Source organism: Parambassis ranga, chromosome 19 (genome assembly GCF_900634625.1).
Source record: "Parambassis ranga chromosome 19, fParRan2.1, whole genome shotgun sequence".
Lineage (NCBI taxonomy): Eukaryota > Metazoa > Chordata > Actinopteri > Ambassidae > Parambassis > Parambassis ranga.
In genome coordinates this window covers 5,339,496-5,363,148 of record NC_041039.1, presented here as the reverse complement: position 1 = coordinate 5,363,148, position 23,653 = coordinate 5,339,496, and the positions used below count along the sequence as shown (strand labels likewise).

General features: G+C 42.5%; 2 protein-coding genes across 3 annotated transcripts; both read right to left on the bottom strand.

The window, feature by feature from the left end:
- Nucleotides 1–1,290: 1,290 nt before the first annotated feature.
- On the bottom strand, nt 1,291–19,015 carry waplb (WAPL cohesin release factor b). Of its 2 annotated transcripts, XM_028431885.1 has the most exons (20): nt 18,698–19,015; nt 17,500–18,005; nt 14,589–15,309; nt 13,996–14,363; nt 13,671–13,795; nt 10,925–11,020; nt 10,639–10,806; nt 10,183–10,319; nt 9,963–10,074; nt 8,321–8,566; nt 7,857–7,968; nt 7,664–7,761; nt 6,636–6,712; nt 3,763–3,899; nt 3,508–3,623; nt 3,175–3,348; nt 2,542–2,758; nt 2,367–2,455; nt 1,852–1,947; nt 1,291–1,726 (listed from the first exon to the last, which is right to left on the bottom strand). In XM_028431885.1, the coding sequence occupies exons 2-20, from the start codon at nt 17,981–17,983 to the stop codon at nt 1,661–1,663; spliced, it is 3,639 nt and encodes a 1,212-aa protein (XP_028287686.1). In that variant the 5' UTR covers nt 17,984–18,005; nt 18,698–19,015; the 3' UTR covers nt 1,291–1,660. The 2 variants fall into 2 exon arrangements, with proteins under 2 accessions (XP_028287686.1, XP_028287687.1); XM_028431886.1 differs by lacking the exons at nt 17,500–18,005; nt 18,698–19,015 and adding an exon at nt 15,703–15,816.
- Nucleotides 19,016–19,515: 500 nt separating this feature from the next.
- On the bottom strand, nt 19,516–21,251 carry LOC114452535 (zinc-binding protein A33-like). Its single transcript, XM_028431888.1, has one exon. It carries the CDS (start codon nt 21,035–21,037, stop codon nt 19,613–19,615), a length of 1,425 nt encoding a protein of 474 aa, XP_028287689.1. The 5' UTR covers nt 21,038–21,251; the 3' UTR covers nt 19,516–19,612.
- Nucleotides 21,252–23,653: the final 2,402 nt, after the last annotated feature.

Sequence of the window (23,653 nt, the reverse complement as noted above, 5' to 3'; positions counted from 1 at the left end):
TGTGTGTGTGTGTGTGTTTGTGAGATGATGATGATAGAGGAACAGACAAATATGAAACGGTATGAACGTGCTTGACGATTTAAGGTAAACATCTTCACATTGTTTACGAGATGAGCACAACCAGCTCATAGATTCTATTAGTTTGGCTTGTAAGATGAACATTAAGTGCCAAGGATCAATTTATAGTAACAAAAAAATATATATATTTTTTTTTATTTTTTAAATTTATTTTTATTGGTAATCGTTGCCAAGGACATAAAAGTCCTTGGTTAAGACACCCTTTACAACAATTTTACAAGTTGTAACTAGTAATCGTTATTAAATCATTAACTAATATAAAACGGTAGGGTTGCAGAGGGAAAATAAGGGAGAGTGAATGGAACTGCAAGGCATAATGGGAAATGAGGTTCCCAGTGTCCAGGATATCTTGGTAATGCTGGAGGAAGGCCTGAGGTTTTTCAAAATCAAATACGCTAGCAATAAACCACTAGTTACAACCAAAAAACCCTTTATAAAAGGCGTCTTGCTATTTTACTTTGCTTTCTTTCTCATGTTTGATATTTGAAATTATTTCAATGATTTATTGATGAATTAGATAATTAAAATGCATGTTTAGGGCATTGAGACAGGCCAATAAAGAGCTGGACTTTTACAGAAATCTGCTTCCTGTAACATGCTTGAGGGATTTTCTTCCATCAAACTTGGTCGAAATTTTTGGGATTTATGAAACAAGAAAACAGACAAAGCAGGAGGAACAAAGCACTGATCTCTGAAAGCCCCTCTGCTGGTGGTGGTGGTTCACCTCTGAGATCGAAGCGTCTCTGCCGCCTTTGTGCTGTAACAGAAGCACCGACTGGTGAGCTCAAACTTTTGGCGATAAATGAAAGAAGCCAGGCGGACAGGGTTCTGGTCTTGGAGGGCTCGGGTCCCGAAGCTTTGATGTTGAGCAAGGGTGTGATCGATTGTTTGAAAAACTTGGGTGTCTCAAAGTTTTGTCAACCTCAAAACTAACAAAACTGTGCCGCACCAGATATTTAGTGCACAATATCCTGCAGTTTGAGGGTCAGACAAGATCGATAGTTTTGATTTCCCTGCCTCAAAAGCACCCCCCTTCTGACAAGAGTCAAGAGGTTGAAGCAGCGCAATAAGGAGAAGAACGCAGTGTAAAAGAAAAGGGGTGGCCCGAGATGAGCTGGGTTCACCGTTTTTTTAAGAAACAAATGATTATTTTGGTCAGTAGTTATCTTTCTCATCAGCAAAAAAAATATCAGCAGGGTTGAGGGGCTTTGATGACAAGCTGGAGAAAATGGCTGATCTGAGACAAAAAAAAAGGGGGCAGAGGAGGTGAGAGTGGAGCGGAACTGTGAGGAAACTTATCGAAAACATTCTGAGAAACATTATACAATGGATCAAAAGGCTGCAATAAGGTAAAAAAATACTGACTTGTACTGTCACATCACCACTGCTGGGTTTGTGGTGCAGGGCTGGGTTGACAGGATGAAACAGTGGAATGTTCCTTTAAGACGAAGGTGAATTGTGAGGTGTATGTTGTGGTACCAATTTCCAGCAGTGAAATGACTACGAGCTGATGCTGAAGGAGATGGTTGTGTTGTGGTGTGGTGTGTTTGTGTGTTTATGTATGTGTGAGACAGGCTTCTTTCTAGCAGTGCTCCAGATAGTCAATGATCCGGGAGATGGACTTCTGTCCTGTGGTGCCGACGTCACACTGCAGAGAGAGGGAGTGGAGGCCAGTTGCTTGTTGTGTTTTGGCATGTAACAAAAAAAGATTGACGACTGGTAGAAATGCTAAAAATGTTTCTTAACAGCTAGACAAGAAAAGCTGTGACTCACCGTGAGGTTCATGAAGTTGAGGAACTTTTTCAGCATTTCCGTCATGATTGAGAAATCTCCTTTAGGCAGGTTCTCTCTCACAGTAGTCACATTCATCTGGTGGAGATGCACAAAAATACACAGAGAGCGTGTGCAAACCAAGTTATAAAGATGGATGACGCTCCCAAAACATCTGGATTAGCCACTGGTGGCTGGGTGCAGTGTAGGCAATAAGGCCCGCCTTATTGGACACAGACCCAAATAAAAACTAAAAGTATTCCTCATATATATATATTTCCAGTTATGGTTTTAGCATTATTGTTTTTAATCTTTCTTAAGTGGATGGCTAGAACAGTGACGTTTATGACTTCACCCTGTTGACACTAGTTCCAAGATGGCGGCACACGTAAGATATTCTGGTCTCACTTTTGTACAATGGGCAGAGGCGGTAACACGATGCCCATGTGTACAGTCAAAATGAATACACTGATCAACTATAGAGATGTTCATTGTTTGTGTATGTGTGTGTTACTCACTGGGCTCCCCTGACAAAGACAGCCCAGCAGCAGTGCTGTGTAGGAAGCCACAATGCTGTCCTCCATGTGCTTTCCTGCATGCTGCAGAGCTATAAGGGAAAAAAAAAACAAATTTACAAAAATGACTGATGAAATATTAAAAAAAATACATACATACATAAAAATCGTGTCATACCTTTGTTTAGGTCCAGCTCCTCATCCTCCTCATCATTGTTTTTCTTTTTGTCATCCTCCTGTTTCTCTGTGTTGTTCTCGTTGGCGATCCACTGAATCTCGCCGCCTGTCTCCTGCCACTGTCCACTCTGGTCCAGCGCGGGCTTTGGCGCCTCCTTGATGAGATCATCTGTCTGCGCCTCAGCAAGGACAGCGGCCCTCTCCCGCTGGAGGAACAACTGAGAAAGACGAAGAGGTACTTTAGGTTGTTTTAAACTTTGATGAATAGTAGCAGAAAAAGCTTGCTAAATCTAAGCATCAATTCATTAACCAGGCTTCTTGATGAAAGGTATTTATTTATTATTATTTATTTTTACTCTTCCAGCCCTGGTGGGTTTTCCCCACCTTGGGTGCAGTCGTTTGCAGATTCTACTGCTGACCTCACGAAAAGTCAGTCCTGGATTACAGGATAATCTTAATCTGATTAGACAGGGTGATTTGATTTAAATGAAACTGTAATGGTGCTCATAGGAGCTACCACAGCAGCACAGAACATTACCCTTTATGTTAAATCAGTCAGTCTGAAAACTGCTCATTCTATTCCTTGTACAATGTGAAAAGTTTAGCACAAGTGGTCAGAAGTAGTAGTGTGTACCTGTACGAGGGCAGCGATGGCGCTCAGGGGGCCGGTGCTGGTGATGTCCTGGTGCTGAGGGCTGAGCAGGACGGTAGAGTCACAGGGTCCCTGACCTCCCTCCATTTCCATCTCCATCAGACAGTACCTGTTCCTGGCACTGTATTCGACCAGGTTGATCAGCAAGCCCAGACCCTGAATGCAACAAATCAGAAACTGTCAAAACATCTGCTTTTATAGAGGTCTGTACACCTGCTGATGATCACATGTTTAAACTAAAATTAACCTAATGATCTCACATATCAACTGAGATTTTTCCCATCTTGCTAAAATAAAATATTGCGTGTTACGTACCAGTACTCGGATGTCGAACCTCTGTTCTTGAGGAAGATACTGAGGAACTTTGAGAACACAATTCAGCGCAGTTACTATTAAATCTTCCTGCTCTCCTGTCTTTGTACTTCCCCACTCTGCAAACACATACACACAGAGAGGCAGGTTAACAACTGAGTGCATACCCAAGCTTTTATTATTCAATATTGTCAGTAGATATATTTATGTGCTGTCAACAAACTCATGTTAAGCAGGTTTTTTCTGTTATGCACAAACCGTTGTCGTGGGTCAGATTGAGCAAGACTCCTATGATGGCCCTCATGCAGTCCTCCACCGCTTTCCCCACCACAGCACCATCGGAGTTCACCTCCCGGTTGTAACGTTGGATCATCGCCTCACACCTCCTCAACACCCTGACAGAGGAGAAATTAGACAGTGTTAATAATTTAAAATTCTACTCGAACAATCTCGGACAATAACCCACTAACAATTAAAGAAAAAGTCACAAAAATAAGTAAAGAAAAAAAATAAATATTGAAAAAAAGTGCATACTAATAAACAATTATAAGCTGAATAGGAGCAACTTAAATCCTGATAACAAACAAAACAAAAAACACACACATTCTTACCCACCTATCTCTAGACACTTTATTAATTAAATTTTTTTTAACTCATTTACAGTCATTGAGTCATCCTCAGCACAAACTGGATTCACGTCCAGATGTCTGGATGCGGCTGTCCTCCTTCCTTTTCTGCTCTATCATAAAACAGAGCAGCATTCAGTAAAAGATGTGTATATAAGTGTGCATGCATACACACACACAAAAGACCAGCTCCTTTCTCGCTACCCAGTTGCAGAAGCAGAAGCGGGGGGAGGGCAGGTCAACAGCCTCATGTAAATTACAAAATTAAATCTAATGACAGTGGTGACTGAACCCAGAGCTGAAACCCGAGTCTGAACATGAGGACACAGAGAGGGGGGAAAGAAGACATAATCTAAAGTGCATATATATCTACATGGCATAGATTCAACAAGAGAGATCTGCTGAGTGTACAGTGAACTCATTGTTGTGACCAAGATGTTCTGCTTTTTCTTTTCTATTACAGCAGAAGTGGATTGTCTACCGTTGTTTTTATAGGTATGGTTCCTTGCTGCTGTAGCCCTTCCCCAACAACCATGACACGTTCAAAACCCCTTCAATCACCCTTTCTTCCATTCTAAAGCCTGCTTTGACATTCAGCTCGTCATCAACCACCCATGGCTGTGTGTAAAATCACCCACTCATTCACTACTGCCATCTCACTATTTTAGGGGTTTGGTGTAGGAGATGGTGCATTATGCCAATGTATTGACCACTGTGGACCGAATTAAGTACATTATGTGAGTTTTTATGATTGTCACTACATATTTAGACAGCACTGTACAATGGTAAGCATTAATGATTAGAGTTGGAACAGGTGAACCCAATAAAGTAACACACTTGCACACACACATACACACAACAACAACAACAAGCCACAACACAGGTGACACGTGCAACACTGATTATCTGGTTACCGTGGCACCTGTGAATGAGTGGGATATACTAGTCAGCAAGTTAACATTTAGTCCTCGAAATAGGGAGCAGAAGGATTAGTGCGACTTGCTGGATAACAGCTGGGTCAGAACATCTTCAAAGTCGCAGCTCTTGTGGGATATCCTGGTCTGCAGTGGTTAGTGAATGTTAAAAGTGGGGTTATAAAAGGCAAAGGCTCAATGAGAATTGAAGGCTGCTCCTCCTAAATTGTCTGAGGGTTCCATCATAAACTGTCAAAACAGCCAATCGACACAAAGGACACCATCACTTTCCTACATGGAAAAATTCTATCAAGAAGACAGATTGTTTTGGATAGCTCTGTCCACCATGGCATCCAACCCAGAAGCTGTTTTGTGATCAAACGGCTTCATTGTGACATCTTTGGTCAGCAGGCTTCTTATTACTAACTGTAAATGTTGCTCCTAATTTAAGATACTATAATATGGTTGTTGTCCAGACACAGATGAAGATCATCAATAAGCAGAAGGACTTTTTGTGTGTCTAACAAGGGTTGTTTGGGGTTTATTAAATTAGTTCTGCAGACAGCTGAAGGACTCGGGAGAGGAAGAGTTTGAACTGAAACAATTAGGTTAGCATGTGTGGTAACCAAAAGGGAAGAGAAAAAAAAGAGTAAGAAGGAGGATTAAAAATGTCAGAAAACAAAAGTCAAATTTATAAAAAGATGAGTGGTCTGAGAGTAAATTCACCTAAAGCATAAACAGTTTTAGCCTTGCATAGAAATTAGGTACAGTGGCCGCTCTTTCCCGCTCACCCTGTGGTTTTGGGGAGGGGTTAATCGAGTTAACAGAGCGGACAGCTGAAGGCTAAGACGGAGGCCTGTGTCACAAACGGAAACAGCGGCTCTTTTTGTTGACCCGCTCAGCCGTCACCCTCGTCATCTTTGACCCCCCACCCTCGCTGCAGAAGACCTTCTGCAGAGGGCGAAGGTCTGGTCACACAAAGGACGATGGAGGAGGAGCAAAGTGAGAGGTGAACTCAGCATTGCACGGCTCAACAGATGAGTGGACTGTTTGTAAAACAATACTGAATTTATTTTTTAAAAATAAATCACATGTATCCAATTTAATTTGCATTTATAAATAAGAAATTCGAATTACTGTATTTATGTATTTATTTATTGAAATTAAATCAAATTAAGTTTTATCTTCATTAAAAAAACACTGCCAAAAATGACTAATAATTAATAAATACAACAAAAAACAGCTGCAATGCTGGAGGGCAAAGAAAGAAAGAAAAAAAATAGAATAGCAAGGTCAGGTCCTTTCCACAGTGGACTACTTTCTCTATCATCTGCTGCTAAGTGGTGGGGGCTGGAGTCAGAGTTCAGAGGTCTCTGCTGTGACTGACAGGATGTTACAACCAGGAAATGGTGCAACAAAACCCTGATAATGATATGCATAATAAGCCTAACAATACATGGACACACACACAATACAGTAGGGCTGTTCAGTAGTCTCAGCAGGATTTCTACAGGAAGAAATGAATAGGCCTGGATTTATGTGGTTTAGTATTGGATTCGTTATTGTCCACAGTAGTATTCAGTTTACTCACTTTGCAGAGGAGATGATGAGTGATGAGTCTTTGTAGGCAATCAAGTAGCTTTGATTCTCTGGGTTGTGGACTGTCACCTGTATGCAGAAAAACAAATCACAGCAAGGTATAAGCTTGGTCATTTTATTTATTCAAAAAAATTATCCAATAGTATGTATATGCGAGTGACAAAAGTAAGTGAGCCTGAAGGATTATCAGTTTAATTAAAGGCTAAATTAGAATCTATCTGTTAAGAGGTGTTTTCAATCAACGGAAGAAGTCAGTCTATCACAATCTGATCTTCACAACGTGTTTGTAGAACTTTATAATGATATAATTAAAGGACATTTTTGAGGACCTCATACAAACAGTTGTTGCTGCTCATCAGGCTGGAAAAGGTTACATAAGCATCTCTAAAGAGTTTGGACTCCACAAATCCACAGACAGACTGTGTACAAATGGAAGAAATTTAAGTCCACTGTTACCTCCACAGGAGTGATCTATCAACAAAGATCACTCCAAAAACCAGTCATGTAACAGGCTACAAGGTTACAAAGGAACACAGGGTAACCTGTAAGCAGCTAAAGGCCTCTCTCTCATTGGCTGATGTTCATGTTGATGAAGCCACCATCAGGAGAACACTGAACAACCATGGTGTGCATGTCAGAGCTGCAAGGAGAAAGTCACCGCTCTCCAAAAAGAACACTGCTGTCTGTCTGCAGTTTGATAAAGATCATGTGGACAAACCAGAGGGCTGCTGGGAAAATATTTAGTGGACAGACGAGACCAGAATAGAATGATTTGACTTAAATGAGAAGCTTAATGTTGGGAGATAGAATTATCTATAATAGAACTGCGAGCTCGAGAGGTTGACACATTTAATGTGTTTTTTGTTTGTTGTTGTTTTTTTTGAGTAAAGGAATAACAAATATTTTTAGGTCTCCCAGGAACCTAAGGCATATTTTAACTGCTCACCTGATCTACAGTGTAAGGAACTGGTTATATATTAAAAATTTTCCAATCATCCATCTGGCCTGTGTTGCACTTACACTCTCCAGCACCCGTAAACACCTCTCAGCTCCCCACAGAGACGACACCAGCTTCTCCTTTTCATCCTCCCGGTTTAAGTTATCAACACATTCCTTCACTGTGGAGACAGCAATGAAAACAAGGACACACTCAGAAATCGCACATATTATCTGCTATTTTGGGTCTTCACAACCTCTTTTTTTAATGTTTAACCTTTATCCACTATGTGGTCCAGTCCTCCCAGTAGCCTCAGCTCCTCTTTAAACCAGTCCCCTGCTCGCTTTGAGGTCAGAGAGAGTAACGTTTCCATAGCTAAATGACCCGTCTAAGGAGAACAGAAAGAGAAAGGGAGAAAAGGTCAGCTTAAACTCGACTGCACAACTACGCATTATTGGTTTCTAGGATTTTAGTCTTCTTCTCATCATTGCTGGTTTAGATCACAACAGATTCTCTGCTCCAGTAGAGCTGCTAGAAATATCTTGACACATGTGGGTGGCTGTGAGTCACTGACTCGAGAGCTGCAAAATGAAAATCCGTCTGCGGTCTTGGTATAGCGGCATATCAGTCTAAATGATGTTTAAATGCTTTTTCAGCCTTATGTTAAACATACATGTTTTATGACAGTGTCCTGGTTATTCTTAACAAAACTTGAAATGAAAAGAATTAGTTCTTAGTACCGTTATGTTCTGCAAGTCCAGGTGCTTGTTGTGCACGGTGTCGCAGAGCTTCCTAATCTTCTCCTTGATTTTAGCGATCTCCCTGGCGCTAAACTGAGCCGAGGAGTCTGACGAGGCTCCACCTCCATGGTCCTGGTCCAGCTCTAGCAGACGAATCATCAGGTCCAGGCAAGATCGATCCAGATCCATGTTCAGCCTGTCTCTGCTCAGGATGTACATCAGAGACGCTGTACACAGAGCCAAGTTCTGCAGAGGACGGGAGACAGGAAGACTGAATTATTAACCATCTTAAACTTAATTTACCTCCCATTAGGCCTGTTTTCAGCGCAGTCAGTGCGTATGTGTACACACACACACACTTATTTGCTGAGGCTTGTCCTGTGCATTTTATTTTTATTATTAATTGCCCCGTCAGTATTTCTCTGATATTTAGTTTTTTTTTGAGGAGTGGCAGCCTCCGTTCCGCTCGGCGTGTCGTTTCTGTCTCTGCATGCTCGTGCATTTTTCCGCTGCAGAGGAGTTCCGCCCCCCCAACACACACACACACACAGGCGTGCGCACACACATGTGAGCGTACTGCACCAGCGGAATGAGAGCGCGCATTGAAAACTGTGTCAAGCGATGCGCTGTCTGTTGGACAGTTATCAGCAGCCTAGCCTTGCTGGTATGTTGACGGTGTGTGTTTTCAGGTGCGGCGTGATCTCAGTGCGCATGTAGCAGTGCTCCGTCAGAATATAGTCCCAGAATGGATCAAACTAGGAGACTGCCGCGTGTTAATCAGCATTTCCATTTGTGCTCGCTGTGACTACTCAGGTCACATGAAGTACTTGGAGTTTCTTTCTTTCTTTTTAATCAGGATGCTAGTTGAACAGAACCTGTGTTCTCAGTAGCTGCCCTCACTGTAAACAAGCTGCGCACACGCCTGACTCCTGGACATGTGTCTGTGTGAGGAGCCAGTGAACAACTTATTTTATGTTAAAGCAGCTTGACATATTTTATTTAATTTCTATTCACAATAGATTTTGTTATTCTAGCTTACATAAATGTCATTGTCTGTACTGTATCTCCAAAGGTACAGCAAATCACTCATTAACGAATATGACAATGTTTAGATTTTTCTTAGTGAAACGGAGAGAAATTCAGGCCCAGGAAAATCGCCGCTTATCAATTAATCGTTAATTGATCGATAAGGTCATTCAACTAACGATTATTGAATTAATCAATAATTTGCATCCCTATTCTGACCTGTTATTAAAGATTGAGACGATTGGACCAGTTGTACTTTTTTGGAATATTTGAATGACACACTTCAGTCTGTGTAATCTGTCTCCAGGTTGTCTCTAGCATACTTCAGTCTGGCTTGGAGGCCAGGTCTACAACCCAGCAGTCCACACCTGTGCAAGACTCTAGTGACTGTCTTCTCTGTCACTTCAGTTACAGACTTGGTTAAATCCTTAACTAGTGTCTTGTTGTTCTTTTTAGTTTTAATTCCGGGGGGTTTTGTCACTCCCTAACGATTCCAGTCTTGTTCTACAGTGATTTGTACTATCGCTAAACAAAGAACTCACTCCAGTCTGTTTTAAATACATTAGCCAAACATGCATTTCAGCTGCTTCCATCTGAACCACTGACTGATCCTTACCGGGTGCTGCGGGGCATCGTTGAGTGTTTTGAAGACCTGAGCCACCTTCCCTCTGGCTCTAAGGTGCATCCTGAAGCTGGGCATGGCACAGCGCGTAGCCAAGCTGATGACACTGGAAAATGAACACAAAAAATAACATTAAGGGAGGCTCAATAGGAAAGAACAGTTCAGAACAGCAGCACTTGGATGGTGTCAGGTGGCGTCCTGGTCAGGTTTGTACCTAAGGCATCGTGTGTTGAGAGGCTGCCCACTCTTAAGACCAGTAGCCAGGTACTCAAAATCATCTGTAAATTCCTGGTTTTCTCCAAACTCCACCACATCGTTGAAATGCTTTACATGCTGGACCACTGTGTACAGCTGAAAAGAACACATTGGACAGGTGAGTGGAATATGTCCAAACATTTTTCAGAATCAAATTTGCTTTATTTAGCTCCAAGGAGAAATTATTTTTGCTGCAGACAAGAAGTGAAAGACATAAAATATATTAAATATTTAAGTAACATCTCAATCCCTAAGTTGTTAAAAGAAACATTTTTACCACTGTATACACCTTTACATGGTAAAAATCATGGTGTACAAGTGCATACAAGGACAAGTATTTATTGTACGTACAATGTCTGTATGACCATTAAAGTAAATCGGACATTAAGTGCACATAATGAAAGTTTTTGCCAACCTCCTTGTGTTCTTTGCGACACTTAAGTGCAGTGACTGTGTCCTGGTAGGGATCTGTGGGAACGGTGACACATTTTGTGACCTTTGGAGGAGGCGGAGGAGCCTTGAAAACACCATCGTCCTTCTTCTGAGAGTCGGAGGACTCTTTAGTGGATCCTCCTGAGACAGCCTGGAAAGAAGAAGGAGTTGATGTATATGAGAGAGCTTATTCCTTTTGGTACAGACCGACATCAAATGTCTGGTGTGAAACTATGAGTGGGTGTGTGACTGTGTGTGTGTGTACTTACAGGAGCTGCCTGTGATCGAGAGAAGAAAGCTGGCGGGGGCTCCTCTTCGCTCTCCACGGCCCAGTGTCTGGCATTGTACACTGCTTTGGTAGGAGACTGTAAAATAAACACACACAGTTTACATATTTAATGATAATGGTGGTCTTGGAGTTCCTCCATTTGTACAATAAATAAATAAAGTGAAATATTTCTGTTTTATTCCTTTAAATTGAGTGAATTCTGAAGCACCAAACTTTGAAGCACCACTTCATTTCAGACTTTGGTAGTTGAATGTTTTTGTCACTGGTCAGGTATGTTGTTGACCAAAACATGTTCCATGTTGCTCCTCTGAGCACTGATAAAATAAAACAAAAGCAGGAGTGTGGATATTGATGAGAGCATATGTAAAAAAGCAAAAGTGGGGAGAAAGCCAAGGCTGAAGGCGGAGAGAGGTGAAGAGAGAATCTGGAGGATCTGGAGGCACATCACACTGGTGAGACTCGTCCAGCACTGATCAAACAGCAGGGCACGCACACACTTAAAACAAACACATGCACCCTCACACACCATCATCCTTGGCTCGTCTACTGTCCTCTTTGTGTATTTTTGCCAAACCTGTGGTTGGTGGTAGCTTGGGCATTCATAATGAAAAACAAAAGAGGGAACGAGGGAGGGACTGGACAGAAAGAGAGGAAAGAGGGGGGGGATTTAAGCACCACAGGGTTAATAAGCAGAGACAAAAGACGAGTTTGGGGATGAGCTTTGCTGTGCTGGAACATCAACACACCAAATTAAAGCCTCCTACAGTAATCTGAATGACACAGACGGACACCTACCCCACGCGCCCTGCCCACCTGCCACTAAGCAGCATGGGAGAATAAGGGAAAAAGGTGAGCTATAGCAAAACAACATGCTGTTTTGGCTTTGAGGTTGTGCATGTGCCAACAACTGCTTCAATGCCAAAGTGATTTTGATGAACATTGTGTTACCTAATGAATAAGCTTAGTGGATTTATGTTGACTGAATTAGTTTGAATTCAGAGGATAGGTCACAGTTCTCAACCCATCCTTTCTTTAATAGACCAATTAAGCTGTATCACCTTAAAGACATGCTAATCATGATCAGAAAATAAAAGTGAGCCCAGAGGTGTAAACATTAGAGGAATAACAAGTCTCATGTCATTGTTATGGATGCAGTAACTACTCGTCCCATAAAACCATCCCAAAATAAACCCAACATCATCTCTGAAATATGGATGAGTTGTCATTAAGGAAGCATCCTCTATCTCCCAGAGAGTCCTCGGCTGAATAACATAACAACCCCTTGGCATCACCGACACCACAGTTTACTGTAAATGAAGCTCGACGACTTCTCTGTAGGCCGGTCACTTCAGAAGGGCTACCGTTATTATTATGATATCAGCTCATGCTTTCCATTATGTTAATAAAATACACAGTTGGCAATAAACCATGTCGGGAATGGAAGTGTATTAAAATCAGAAGGGAGGATGATATGGATAGCAGCTTTGTACTGAGAGGTAAAAATTAAGATGGAAGAAGTTATCGAAGCCGCTATTCAACCGAGAGGGAGGAAACATTATGAAACTTGAGAAACGAGTACATTAAGTACATTATAATGCTACTATGTGCACAGTGTCTGATCGCACACCTTGCACTCAATAAGTAAATGGAGAGAAAATTAACTTTATACTTTGGCACTTAAAAAAAGTTTCCTGCATAATGACAACAATCTCTGCAACATCACGACAAGTAAACCACCGCCGCTCAACACTAATATTATATAAACTGAACTAAGGCTCTCCGTTACTAAAAGAGGCATACAGACTAAACATCATTAAACCAGCAGATTCCCTCAGTGCAATCTACGTGAGAAAAATAGAAATAACACGCTCACAGTGATATAAACACCAGAGGCTGAGCTTCCTCAATTACTAGCAAGTCCTGGCTCTGCTTCTATAAAACTAATTTGAATGAAGAAATTACTCTTGCTAATTACATCTATAATCGTACGTCACTTTCCAACAACAGATGCCTGCAAACTTAAACGAATACAATTAATGAACAGAGGCCTTGCAGTTCTCATTAAGCGGAACTCTGGAAACTACACTGAGGTCTAATTAACAGCTCCTACTGTGCAACAATTAAATCTTCACCTGATGTCAAACGAGAGCGAAATATATCCTCAAGTAAGAGACGCTGATACTTCGTACAGTAAATATGAGTTACATTTCCACTGGTGTGGATTGATGCCATTGATCCGTCTCGACTATAAAAAGGAACCAGGCTGTTATGAGATCACTAGCGTCCGAGTCTCAGTCGGTCTGGACTACGACCTCGAGATTGACAGGCCATTAGTACGCTGATGAATAAAAGACGAGCAGTTCGGAGATGTTCAAAACGACTCCTGATCTGTGCATGAATAAGCCAAAGCTAAACTCCTCTGCTCTGCCCACACACACACACACACACACCAAGCACTGAGTCACACTGAGTGTAGGTGGACAGGCTGGTCCCCACAGGTACATCCAGATCTCTAGTCAAGGTTTTTCAGATGGGATTAGCATATCCACTAAAATGTTTAAAGCTGATAGAAAGACCCTAATGTGCTTCAGTACTACAAGGTTGCCCTGATATATACGAGCACAAATAAGTCCCGATTTCGCAGTCAAATTTTCCACTTTACACTTACTTGTAAACGCTTTCATATATTACAACTTCACCTGAGTGTACATGAACTTGTGTCTGACCTTCTTATGTGCACTGAAGATCCTCCGGAGGGTATCTGGGGTCTTCTCAGTTGGTTTGCCATGATGAGACCTTGTAGGACCGCTAGCGACCACTCTGAGGCCCTCATCTGAGAAATCCAAGAGATCTGCAGGAAAAAAACAAAATTTTTAAATAAAACTGTCCCTGTCCAGTAAGAGGATTTTGTCACTGGATTGGCTGTGGTGGCTTCTGAAAAGTCTATTTCTCTAGTACACTGCACATAAAATGACTCCTATAATTTGACAATAAAACTCCTAATTAATGTAAAAATCAATAAATCCCAAACATTTGCTTATTTATGTTAACCTGTTTGTATCCTGCTGTCCTGCCGCTCCGAGTTCTTCTTGTTCTCCTTGACTGTTGGCTTTACCCGACTCTCCAGCCTCTCGAATGGATCTGGCGGTTCATCAGTTTTAACAGACCCTATGGTAATGGTCGGGGTTACCTTGGCAACAGAAGCCTTCTTGGCCCTCCTCCTCTCTTTAACACTGCCATCGTCGGCTTCTGCACCGTCGCTGTCGCTCATTTCTTCAAAGCCGAAGTATCTGATTTTGTAACTTGACTGACCATGTGCGTTGTCGCCACTGCTGCCCTCCTGATGGGAATCAAAGTCCTCGAAACCGAACAGTTCCAGCTTACTGTCTTTCTTTGACTTAGCTTGGGTCTGCCTGCCCCTGAGAGAAGAGGAAACATGAAAAACATCATCACTTTTACCATTAATTTCCAGGTAAAAAAAAAATTACTATATTATATATTTACTTTATAGTCAATTTAACTTCTCACTTATAACTTTGGGAATTGAATACATTTTTAACCTCAATGCTAATGTCACAGAAATACTATGTGGAATTTAGTTATGCTAATTGCCCATTGTAAGGCCGAACTGCATGCAGTCATACCTCATATTTTGCTGTTCCGTCTTCTTCCTCTGCCATCCTGCCTCTCCTAGCTGCGTCGTACTGCTGGAGCCAGAGCTACTGCTACCACTAGAAGGCGCTGCATCAGTACTATACTCCTCCACTCCTGTGTCCTGGATGGTGACGTTACACATCGACACTGAAGACGGGTGCAGCACCGTGTAGTCCCTCGTCCTGCCGCGATTCCCTCCTCCACCTGCGGTTTTATTATTGCCGTCAGATTTGGGAAGATTTGTGCCAAAAACGGCGCCGGCAAAGCCACTCAAGTCCGAAGCCTTGCTGGAACCCTGTTTGTTAGGCCTCCTATACGTCCGACAGTTTGAGTTTCTTTCAAGTGACGAAGATGTTGACGTCTGGGAGTAATCCGACATGAGGTCTGAGTCAGCCACTAGGTCACTCTCGCTGGGTCTCTGGAGCCGCGGAGGAGAGGGGGGCTTCTCATGCTGCTGGGTTCGCCCCAGGTCCCAGCCGGTGATGCAAGTTGACGCACATGAAAGCATGGGGGCAGGGTTGCGAGGTTCTGGAGTGGGCGAAGGCGGGCGCAGACCCATAATAACATCCCAGGAATCATAGCTGGGTTCTGCCTTGGACCCCGTCTTTAGGGTAGTGGTCTGTGCCAGTGGCTTCTTGTCGCTCTCAGAAGCGTTTTGGTACCATGAGTAGCTGTGCTGGTTCTCTGACGAAGAGCTCGGCTTGGACTTCCCTGAAAATGAAAACAGAAAACATAAGTTTAACAAAATAATCATGTCCAATGCTTCAGCTTAAATATTGTTTTGTCTAACCCTGTTCAACACCAAATCTGACAAGTCGGGCACTTTAATATACCTTTCAACAAAGTTGTGCACCCCACTTTTTAAGTGTAGCTAGACCTGCTTTAATTAATTACAGCCAACAGTCCATCAATACCTGCCAGTAACAAGCTAAGTACCCTCTGCTTGACTGACTTCTAGCTACTTTAATCCACATTTCAATAAAACGCTTCACTTCTGCAACCATGACTAACTTTAACAATTAATTTTAAGAAAAAAAGAAGGACAATTTAGTGGTCCAGAGGTAAATTACCGTACTTGCTAAAAACTTATTTAAATTTCTTTACACTGTTTACTTCCATAGAGTAGCAAGGCATACAAATCCAGATGCCTTGGTTCTATCGTCTCTGACCTGGATATGATAACAATTGACATGTAACCAGAGAGTAGTTTTTTTTTTCTTGCAGGCACACTCTCTGGTACACCAGTAACAGCAGCGTGTCCTAAATGTGGCATATTGCTAAACTTCAGACTGCTCCGCACAACAGTGGTGTACCTAATGATTGCACCATTTCAAAAAGCACCACTATGCACTGAAAACGGGTCACGGGTCACAACGCTCACAAAGCGCAGCTGGAACAACAAGCAAAGCTTGGCATCAAACACTCTGTTGCCACTTTCTGTAATTCCTGAAGGAAATCCAGAGGGGGTTCTGAGCCCACTTGCAGGGACAACACAGGCACTTTGGTTATTATAGCACCCCCACTGGCCGTGTCTACCTTGACCGATAACTAACTGGTGACAATGCTTTGACGTGCTACTCTGACAGGAAATTGCTTCACAGTGTAACATCAAAGAATTTTTTTTTTGCACTGAAAAGAAGCTACGCTCATTGTTTGAAGGCTGTGTCAGAGTATATGTGTTGCTACTTAACTTCAGAGCTTATCTGATATATGGAAAAATAAGACCAACAATAAGACCACAATACAAAATAGGCATAGGCAGATCTCTTTTTTGCTCCAGAACATCAATAACAGTCATGAAAAAGAGATTATTACCGAAACCTGGGGAAAAAAGCCTGCAGCATATAACAATCATCTAAAACAGGCTTGATAAGAAATGTGTCTTATCTGGCTTTGGATTCACAGAGGGACCGATGTTTTTGTGTTTTAGCGGTCACGCTGTACCGTCTAATGTGGCCTGATGAGCTTCCACACAGCCACTGATGGCAGGATGCTGCATTTGTGTGTATACTTTAGTTAATTCAGCAGTAAAACACCAACAACTACAAGCAAAAGAGGTCACAGGTAGGCTTTGGGGGGTCTCGCCACTCTCATTTGAACCAGCACAGAACCTGATCAGAGAAATCTAGACTAGCTCCTGAGGCTCCTGGGATCCAGTCACTTCACGCTTTGATTGCCTTTAAAGGCAGAAGATACAATAACACAGTCTGATAAGGTAAGACCTTAAAGGCTAGCAAAAATGACAGACATTTGACCTGATAGGGATTGATAATATAGTGTGTCTCCCAGCTTGTGTAGGATTGTTAGATGTGCAGATCAAACCCCCTCTTTGCTGGTAAGACATAGTGTCTCTACTTTATTTGGTCATGGGTTTTCTCATATTTACTTAGTCAACATCATCAGTCTTTGTAAGCACAGCCAATGATGGTAGTGTTAACTTCCATGTCATGTCATTCCCTTTAATATGGCTCAACCAGCTAACACTGCAAAAAAAAAAAAAAAAAAAACGTCACTCTGTGGCGAAGCGCTCACTGGGGCACAGCTTGTTCGGAGTCAGTTGGAGTGGCTTACGTCTCTGGCAGGTGGCCAGCAGCAGTCACGGAAAGCTGAGGGCAAGTCGAGATGAAAAGCAATGACACTGACAGCAAGAAGAGGACCAACAGAGAGCCGATTTCCTCTGGCCATCAGTTTAATTGATTGGCTTAAATGAAATTACTTATGTCTGCAAACAGATTTGCACAGGATGTCTGATTTTTGAGTTTAGTAGCTGGTATGATTGAATTAGAAAGAACGTTGGTTGTTGGGCTAATAAATTGATTGATTTAATCAAAACAAATAAATACATGTGCCATTCTAACACACATCTTCCATTACTTAATGGTTTAGAACTCAGTTTATTACCTATGCTAGTGCTGCTGTTGAAGAACCGAGCCGTGTCCTCTATCTCTCTGGGCGGGTTCTTCTCGCCAGATGACCACAGTGCCCCTTGAGTGGACGCCGCAGCGTAAGACCCTCCCTGGAAGCTGGATCTACTCCCTGTTTGGACAGAAACGCCTGGTCTCTCCGCTTGGGGAGGCTCTGCAGAGGCCGGCTTGGCAGGTGAGGACTTGCTGCCACCCCTGGACGACACAGGTTTAGATTCCTCATCGCTGTCAAACCCAAATGGATCTTCTAAGCCGTCTCCGCATGGACGAGGCCTCTTGTACACATCTAAGACAGAGTCATTCTTGGGAGCTCCGGCACGTTTTGCTCCCACCTTGGCCTTGTAGGTTGTGTCACCCCATTTGGTGCTGAGGGTGCCCCTTTTGGTGGACAGAACCTCGTCAAACTTGGACGTGCCCTCTCCTCCCTTGCGACTGTAGGTTTTACCAAATCTGGATGTCATTGTTGCATCTGGGTCATATTCTCTAAAATAAGAGGACAAGTGTAAGACATAAAGTCATAGACATCATGTTTACTGTTCTCCGTATTTTTCCACTTATTTTACAGATGAACTCAACCCCTCCATAAAGCAGCCAGAGTAAGTAATAAACAAAGATCAGGTGTTGCATGATAAAATTACAACTAGTGAATAAATATTGCCGCACAATTGATTGGCTCATCAATCAAACAATAAAATGAGTAACTGTAATATGTTAGCAATATTTCCTTCACGATAACATTGTTATAGAACAGGGTAGCTAATCAGAATGCCCAGCTAACTGCTTACTTGTCAGGCAGCTGGTTTGACAAAACAAGGCTAACATTAGCTTGTGCTAATGGTGCTAAATCGATGCTATCGGTATTTGAAGGGTGTTAGCGGGAGAACCAACTAAAATACAACCACACATTATGGCGGATGTGAGATAAGCCGTGTGCTTGTGCGGCGAGATGAATGCTACTTGTAATAAGTTGGTAAAACGTTAGCTCGAGTTTTAACAGTTAGCATTAGCATAACAGAGGAGACAGGAGCCGTCACTCCAGTAAACTGCTAGCTTGCCGCTAACAAGCTAACAATAACTACAAACTGAAATCGTGTCGCGCCACAATCCAAACATCCACACAAAGACAGGTTTCTGCTGACAGACAAGTATTTACTCCTATCAGTATTTCCACTTACTTGGTGAGCTAAAGGGCCGATCCACAAAAAAAACACCCTCCAGACCTTAAAACGGCCGTAAAACTCGCACAGGAGCGGGCCTGCTTCCCTGATTCAAGCTGTCCTGGACAGGATAAACAAGGCCGAGCAGATGTCGTTAGACGCAAATCAGCTCGTTCGGAAAACAAAGACGTAAACAGCAGATCCAGCCTGATGACAAGAGAAACACTTTAAATCCCCATCTCATAAAATCCGCCCCGTTTTTCAAGCTATATCGCACTCGATTGTCTCCTCCAGGCTGCGACGAAGGCTTCCATTGGACTCCCCTGCTGCATCAAGATACCCAAACACAGCATAACGTCACCGGAACTTCACCATCTTCCCTTAAAAAAAATAAAATCATGCACTTAAACCGTGGAAGAGAACTCTTTTAAGTATAGACGCATTTCTATGTAAAATGCCAGTTACAATTAGAAATTCACTGGGACGCATTATTAAACTCACAATTGACACATATTTTTCAGGCAAGCACATTGACCGACGGTATTTATTTATTCCAGTTTTATTTTGTAAAGTCAACAGGAAGTGGTCACATGTAAACACTTTGCTCTTCCTGCTAGCAGCTTCATTAATCTTATCATTACGATGCTGCGTTTAGGTACTCGCATTTAGAGTCGAAAAAAATCAATTTTGATTAATAACCGTTCAATGCAGCAAAGGAAAGAAAGCAAAAACTCATTTAAATTACATTTAATTTACATTACTTTTAGTTTTTTGATAATAATAATAATAATAATACACAATTACTTTATTTTTAATATAATATTTTACACCACATATGAAAAAAAACAACATACATACATATGTCTTACATTTCTAATCTGATATTTACCATCACAAACATGATTTATTACCACAAAAATATATGCAATGTGGTTATAAGGTTCTCAAACTGAAACCACTTTTCTCTGTTACAGAGACTTTCACAGGCAGTATTTTTAGAGGCTGCACACTCCTTGTGCAAAAGTGTGGGCACAACTTCTCTGTGAAAGTGTGTGTGAAAGTGTGTATGTGTGTATTAGTGTCAGGCTCAGAAAATGACAGCTTTCCTCTGTCCCAATCCAGATGAACTCTGATCTTCTTGACCTTCTCTCCAATCGTGAGATTAGTATATTTATTTGTCGGAGAGTAAGCCCTGTAGCCTACATCACTGAATTCCATGCTCCACACTGTAGACCCCACAAATCCCTGCCTGCATACAGACTCCGCTAACACTCCAAGCTCCCAGTCTTTGTTGTCTCCTATCTCGACATCCCAGGTGTGTGTACCTGAATCAAAGCCAGAGCCTATGACAGAATCCCAGTGTTCGAACCTTTCTGGGTTTTCTGGAAGCCTCTTTCTTTTTCCGTGCCTCACGGTGGTCAGATCTTCAGACAGAATGAGTTCTGAATTGGCTGTGTTTGGATCCAGGATCACAGGACTGTAGGACACCATCTCCTTCATTTTGTTCCAGATGTGAAAGGTCAGGTTGCCCAGGTGTTTGGCTACATCTATCAGAGCCCCTGAGGCCAGCTGAGGATCTTCCAGCAGGGGGCACTGCCGAACTCTTTCCTCTGCAGTCTTGAAGTTCTTTAGGAATAAAGGGTCCTCAGCTCTCAGTTGCTGCTCTGCGAGTCTGACCGTGTCTGAGAGTGCAGCAACATCTTTGTTTAGAGCTGTCATCTTGTCCTTCATCATCTGACTCTTTTGCTCCTCTTCCTCCCTCAGTGCACCTAATCTTACCTCTTCTTCTTCTGTAAGAAACTGGTGAAGCTTGTTAAACTGCTCCTTAATCTGCCTTTCAACATGTTGAGACTGCGTCCTAATGTGGTCTGCTGTTGTGTAAAAGTTCACTTTAGCTTCATGGAAAACGTTTAACTTGTCCTGCAAAGGTTTCAGGGATTTCTGGAGTCCTTCCCTGCAATCCTGCGCGACCTCCTCTATAGGTCTGAACCTGTGATCCTTGTGCAGTTTTGCATCTCGACAGACAACACAAACTGGCTCCTGATGGTCCAAACAGAAGAGTTTAAGTTTCTCAAAGTGCAGATGGCAGAGAGCCACTGAGTTTGACGAAGGCCTGGGATGTCTCTCCTGCATAAATGCATCACACAGGTTCTTCAACGCCAGGTTCCGAGGTGGATCTCTCCACTCAGATACGGACCGGCAAACCGGGCACTCTTGAATTTGTTTCTCTTTCCACCAGTTTTGTAGACAGAGTTTGCAGAAGCTGTGGCTACAGGAGAGGAGGACAGGATCGTCGAAGACATCATGGCAGGCAGGACAGCAGAAATCCTCCTCTGAACAAGAAGCCATCTTTCTCATGACACAGCAGACAGACGGAAGCAGTGTGAGTCCTGAAAGTTACTTTCACTCTGAGCCGGTAAACCTCCTATTCACTTTGTGAAGTGAGCTGGCGGTGTTAGCAGCCAAATCCCAGTTTTCCTTGCTGTTACGTTTGCTTGCGGCTTTTCAGGTTTAGGTCTAAATAATACTCTCTTACTTGTCAAGGATTTTAGAAGCGGTGTTTCCTGATAGTTCTCAGGTGAGCAACAGGATGGGAGGAGCTCTGCATGTAAATCATTACACTGCTCACTAGAGGTTGCTCCGTCTACATGCAGTGTACAAAAAAGAGCATTCTCCTCACCTCATGTTGCAGACATAACTGGTTTTTCCTGTCTTTCAGACAGCAAATATAGGCCAAGTCAGACCTGTTTTCTATTAAATAAGAATGTTGTTACTGACTGGATGTACACTTACACCAAAACAGACTTTATGAACATGCTTATTTTTCTAATGCATTCAGGTGTGTGCAAACACAATGACAAGAGAAAAAGACATAAACAATGGTGTTAGAGAAGCAACTGTTGTTGCATTAATCTGGAAAGACTTATAACAGCATTTCAAACTATTTGGAGTTCAACGTTCTACAGTGAGAAAGATTATTCACAACTGGAAAACATTCAAGACAGCTGTCAATCTTCACAGGAGAGGACGTCCCAGCCCAAGATCAAATAAATACAAAAAAACCCAAGAGCTACATCACAGAGTTAGACCTCACTGAGCACGCTCAGTGAGGTTGTGACAGCCCAATTAGAAGAAGACTGAACAAGTAGAGTTTGTTTGAAGGGTTACCAGGAGAAATACTCCGTCTGTCTAAAAAGCACATGGAAGCAGGACTGAGGTTCACTAAACTGCATCTGAACAAAGAACAACACTTGTGGAACAATGTCCTATGGACACATGAGACCAAAGTGGAGTTGTTTGGTCTTAATGCTCACCACCATGTCTGCTGAAAACCAAACACAGCATTTCAGCAGAAACTCCTCACTGTCAAGCACGGTGGTGGAAGACTGATGGTTTGGACTTGTTTTACAGCGCAGGACCTGGACACCTTGCAGTCATTGAGTGGACCATGAAGTCCTCTGTATAACAGAGTGTTCTAAAGACAAATGTGAGTCCATCTGTCGGACAGTTAAAGCTTGATGGAAATTGTCTCATACAACAGAACAATGATCCAAAACACAGCAGCTGATCTACGTCAGAATGACTGAAAATCAAAGAATCGAGGTTTTGGAATGGACTAGTCAAAGTCCAGACCTCAACCTGATGGATGTGCTGTGGTCGGACATTAATTAATACAGGAAGCCATTACTATTGCTGCTAAACCTAGATCTACAAGCAGTTTTTTTCTTGGCTTCATCTGCAGTTAAAAACTTTTAGTATTATTTATTATTTAAATATTCTTGTTTGTCTAAGGTATAATTTCCCCACTATGATCAGATATTTTTTTTTACACACAAAAAAACATAGAATTAAAAAAGGGGGCACTAACTAACTCTATGCCTGATTTTGCCATCTTGCAACAACAATCTCAGCGCTTGTTGACATGCACCCTGCTGTGCTTGTCTCTTTCTTCAGGTCATCTTGGCAGCAGGCCTTTAGATGTCAAAAAAACTCTCTATGAGTTACTGCGGAGCTCTAAGCCTGGCTGAAATCCCTGTGTGGCATGCTGTGGCCCCTGTGCCAGCATCCACCTTCCTGCCAGCCATCAGACCAGCATTACTGTACCATGCAGGGAGGGGTTTGATATCCAGACAATAAGGAACAGATCTGAGTTTTTGACTGCAAAAGCTCCCCAAGTGGGAGACGGTTGTTGAGAACCTGGCAGAGCTTTGTGGCGGCACCTGGAGCGTCCAGGCGTCACATGGCTTCAAAGAATAAACCGGCACAGTGGCTGGCATCAGGGCTGGCAGGGCCTCCTTTAAAAAACAATTAGGCCTTTGCCATTCAGCAGATAGCAGCCGTAAACTGGCAAAGACAAAGCCAAGAGAAGCCAAGTGACTTACCACCCCCCTCCACCAGTCAACTTGCAGACGAGAGTGACCTCTGATTGGGTCCAATTCACTCTGTAGGCTACCAAAGAAAAGTCAGACTGTGAGGAATAAAATGACATTATCTACATAGAAAAAAGCCTTTTATTAGAGTGAACAGCATTCAAGTGCAAGAAGGTCACTCCAACCGCTTTCTGGAATCCGGCATCCCAATTATTTAAATGACTTCATTTCGAATAAAAAAAATATCTATATTGTAAACTTATGATTGAGCTGCATGTGAGAACATCTTCGATTTTGAAAGGTCACGGTAATTCAACCCACGAGAATGAGCCCTTTTCTCGCTCTGGCCTACCACTCCTTAGCCTTCCATCCTCCTTCTCATTCATTCATCCAGTCAAGCTTTTCCTCATTGTCCCTTTTGCTCAGCTTGCAGGCTCCCCACCACCTCCCGAATTCCATCTTCCACCAGTGGATTCAAGACTCCCTAATGGCGTCAGACCAAGACACCTTCCTGCAGAGCCCTTTAACAGTCTATCTGCTAACTCTGGTCAGCCCCGGTTACACCATTCGGAGCACCAGAATTTTTAATGCCTCATTTTCAAAT